At 39.8% G+C, this 3,561-nt stretch overlaps 1 protein-coding gene across 1 annotated transcript; it reads right to left on the bottom strand.

Moving 5' to 3' along the window:
* Nucleotides 1-646: 646 nt before the first annotated feature.
* Nucleotides 647-2,973, bottom strand: LOC122435257 (52 kDa repressor of the inhibitor of the protein kinase-like). The gene is given in 2 exon segments (XM_043459298.1): nucleotides 647-924; nucleotides 927-2,973. Coding segments are annotated over 2 exon segments (2,325 nt in total).
* Nucleotides 2,974-3,561: the final 588 nt, after the last annotated feature.

Here is a 3,561-nt window from a genome sequence, read left to right as displayed (position 1 = left end):
GAATGTAAACAGCAATAACCAGATGTGGAACAACAATGGCAGGCTCTTCCATTCAAATTTTAACTTGTTGCTTTAACTTCATTTGATAAAGAGAAAATCTACACTGAAATCCTTGTTTGACAAGCTTACACGTTTCTCTTATAGTCTGATAATTTTCTTAACTGTCCTTTACAGATTTTTAATAGCATACTTATAACTCCTACTATTCAAAAAGTTAGTCATGAGCTTCACTGTAACTTTTACAAAATGCATTCCTTCCTCCCATACCTCCTCTAATTTTATTTTTTCAAAGATCTGATAACTTAATACCTGACAATTTGATCCACAGTGATAAACATAATGTCTAAAATCACTTAGCTAAAACAATTCCAAAGTGCCATTAGCAGAGATCACATAAAACTGTAATATGGTACTTTCAGTGCTATCTTCTGGAAGAACAGTTAGGTCTCCAAAGCATGGGCATTCGAACAGGCCATTTAAACAGGCAGATTATCAATGACTAATGTACTCAATGGGAGGCCTACAGGTCAAGATATTTAGTGATTAAGTGACCTACCCTTACAACTTTTCTGTAAGATATTTTTAAATTTCTTACAAGTTTTTTTTCAAATATCAAATATAAGAGAAAGTTTAGATTAAAAGTCTCTTAGGTATTTTCAATGGTTTTTGAATTATCTGTAGGAAGCTCTGACTTACTTGTATAGAGTTTGATATATTTATCCACCATTAAATCCAAATCGTGTTTTATATCAAAATTTATGTTAAGCAAAGCCAAGTTACTTGACCTTTGATCTGTCAAAGTGTTCCTCAAGTATGCTTTGAGACGCTTTTGCCCATTTTCATAGAGTTCATTCTCAACTTTCATCACAGGAAGAATACATAGGATCTTCAGCAATGCATAAACATTAGGAAAAAACTTGATGTTGGTAGATGAAGGGCTTCATAAATAGTGGATGGAAGTTCTATATCTTTCCCTCTGTGTTTCCATTTGATTCTCCAACAATGCAGCTCAGCAGAGAGTGTGTCAGGATTAGGTAAGTCACTTCGGTACATGTCAGTATGGTGCTCCTCTGATGTATTGGATTTGAGCTGTCCCATGACAGAGGATACCAGGGATAAGCACTTAAGAGCTTTGAGGTCCTGTCCTGAGAATATATCTTTCAGTTCCTGAATAATGTGTTCCACAGTTGGAACACTTAGAGTTTCTTTATAGTAACTCTCAGAGGTTAGCTGAGATTCCAGGTTACTGTGCTGAGCTCTGTGAAATTTCCCTGGGAGTTTCATCTGAATATCAAGTGAAATTTCCCTGGGAGTTTCCATCTGATGATGGAAAAGTTTGGTTGCCAAATTTGTGCCTTCCTCAAACCAAAATTCATGATAAACTTCTATATTTTCCATCACTTCATTTAGAGAATGTAACACTGCAGTCAAGCTACTGGCTGCAAAAAAGACATTAGAGATTTGCCCCTGAAGATTTTTCCCAAAGGCTCTTGTAAAAGATAAAACATTTTTAAGAACAACAATGGTAATGATGAAATAAAAATCTGTTATCACACTACAGAGGACAAATGCTCGGCCAGCTATGTAGTTATTCCATCTAACATTTGTATCACTATTTATACCATCTACACATAAAACAAGTGCTTGTAGGAGGTCCACTAAGATTTCAAAAGCATCATGCCTGCCAATCCACCGAGAATGGCAAATTTCCTTCAGTTCTTTGCCCCTTTCTTCATTGTTCTGAAAGAGGACAGAAATTACATTTTCAAGCTCTAAAAGCAGTTGTGGTGATCGATGAAAAAAAGAACAAACTTCCTCAATTGTTCCTAATGCGACAGATACTCCCATAACAGGCACTGATTTTGCCAACCACATATTTAAGGCACAGGAAGAGCAGAGTGTGTAGATAGCTTGGGGATATTTCTCTAAAAGTCTAGAAGCAACAACTTTCATTTTGGATGAAAATCCACTAGACACAATGTAAGCCTGGCCACGACAGTACTCCATGTTTAATCCCCATTTCTCAGTTATTGTAGTGTGAAATTTCACAGCCAAAATTTTTGCATCAGCTTCATAAGGCATGAAGCCTACAAATACCTCTCTCAGGTTGTGAGCTTCATCGGCAAACCTCACCAACACAGGCAGGTGCTCTTCCCCCGAGATGTCCACCACACCATCAGTGATGATGGAAAAGAAGTGAGAGTCCCTCACCTCCCTGAGGGTCTCTTCCCAAATGCAGCTCTTGCAGATCTCCAGCATCTGCTTCTGCTGTGTCTTGGAACAGAACAGTGTGTTCACTGCTGTTGTCTCAAAGCACTTTCTCAGAACCTCTTCACCAGAATTGATCCAGCACTCAAGCAGTGCTTGAAAGTTATCAGGAGTAAAAAGACCTTCTGGGATTTCATCAGCTTCATGTCCATCCAGAGCTATTTTTTGTTTTCCCATAAGAATCAAAATTTCAAATAAAGATTTTAAATATTCTTTGTTTTCCTTCTCTTCAAGAGTTAAAGGTAAAATGTCTTCATCCTGCTCTTCACCCCCTTCTTCTGCACTGGGATTCTGAGCATTGCTGTTGTTTACTTTTTTATGTTTTGGTTCCTGTTCAGAAGTTTCATCATTTTTTTTCTGTTTCAGTGTCCTGATTTCATCTTCACTCAATTCTTTTATTCATTTTCTGTGTCTACTATGTGGATTATTCAAATGACTGGTAAGATCGAATATTGTTGGTATGGCATTATCTCGGAGAACTGTCCTGTAAGGACTAGTTCTGCAGATCTTAGAGGTCTCAAAGTGTTTAGCACACAGGCGATAATGTTTGTTCAGCTGATCAGGTGTTTTATCTTCTAAGTCTGCCCTCCTACAGTTCTCCACCCACTTCTGGCATCTGGCCGGATCCCGCGGAAACCTGAAGAAGGCCAGGTCCGACTGCATGCTCTTCCGCGTGCAGTTGGGGGCCGCGCAGAAGTTCGGCATCGTTGTCTGCCGGCCGGCCGACCCAGCCTTCCCCTGCCCGCCTCCTCAGGGCAGCCCGCCCGCCCGTCAGGGCCGGGGAGGGGAACCAGGCCGGCCGGCCAGCTCGTCAGGCTAAAAAATTTTAATGTAGTATAATTTGTCCATTTTTCTTTTCTTGCCTATGCTTTTGGTGTCATGTTCAAGAAATCATTTTCAAATCCAATATCATACAGATTTTCCCTGTATTTTCTTCTGAAAATGTTATAATTTTACTTCTTACATTTAGGTCTTTGATCAAACTTAATTTTCATATATTGTCTAGGGATCCAATTTTATTATTTTCCATGTGGACAACCAGTTTTCCTGAGCTTCACAGGTAGCACAGTGGGTAAAGAATCTGCCTGCAATGCTGGAGATTCAGGAGATGCCAGTTTGATCCCTGGGTCAGGAAGATCCCCTAGAGGAGGGCATGGCAACCCACTCTAGTATTCTTGCCTGGATAACCCTATGGACAGAGGAGCCTGGTGGGCTTCAGTCCATGGAGTCTCAGAGTCGGACAAGACTGAAATGACTGAGCACGCACACATACATCCAGTTTTCCCAACATTA

The sequence above is a fragment of the Cervus canadensis genome, chromosome X (genome assembly GCF_019320065.1).
Source record: "Cervus canadensis isolate Bull #8, Minnesota chromosome X, ASM1932006v1, whole genome shotgun sequence".
NCBI lineage: Eukaryota > Metazoa > Chordata > Mammalia > Artiodactyla > Cervidae > Cervus > Cervus canadensis.
This window is presented reverse-complemented; position numbering and strand designations above follow the sequence as displayed.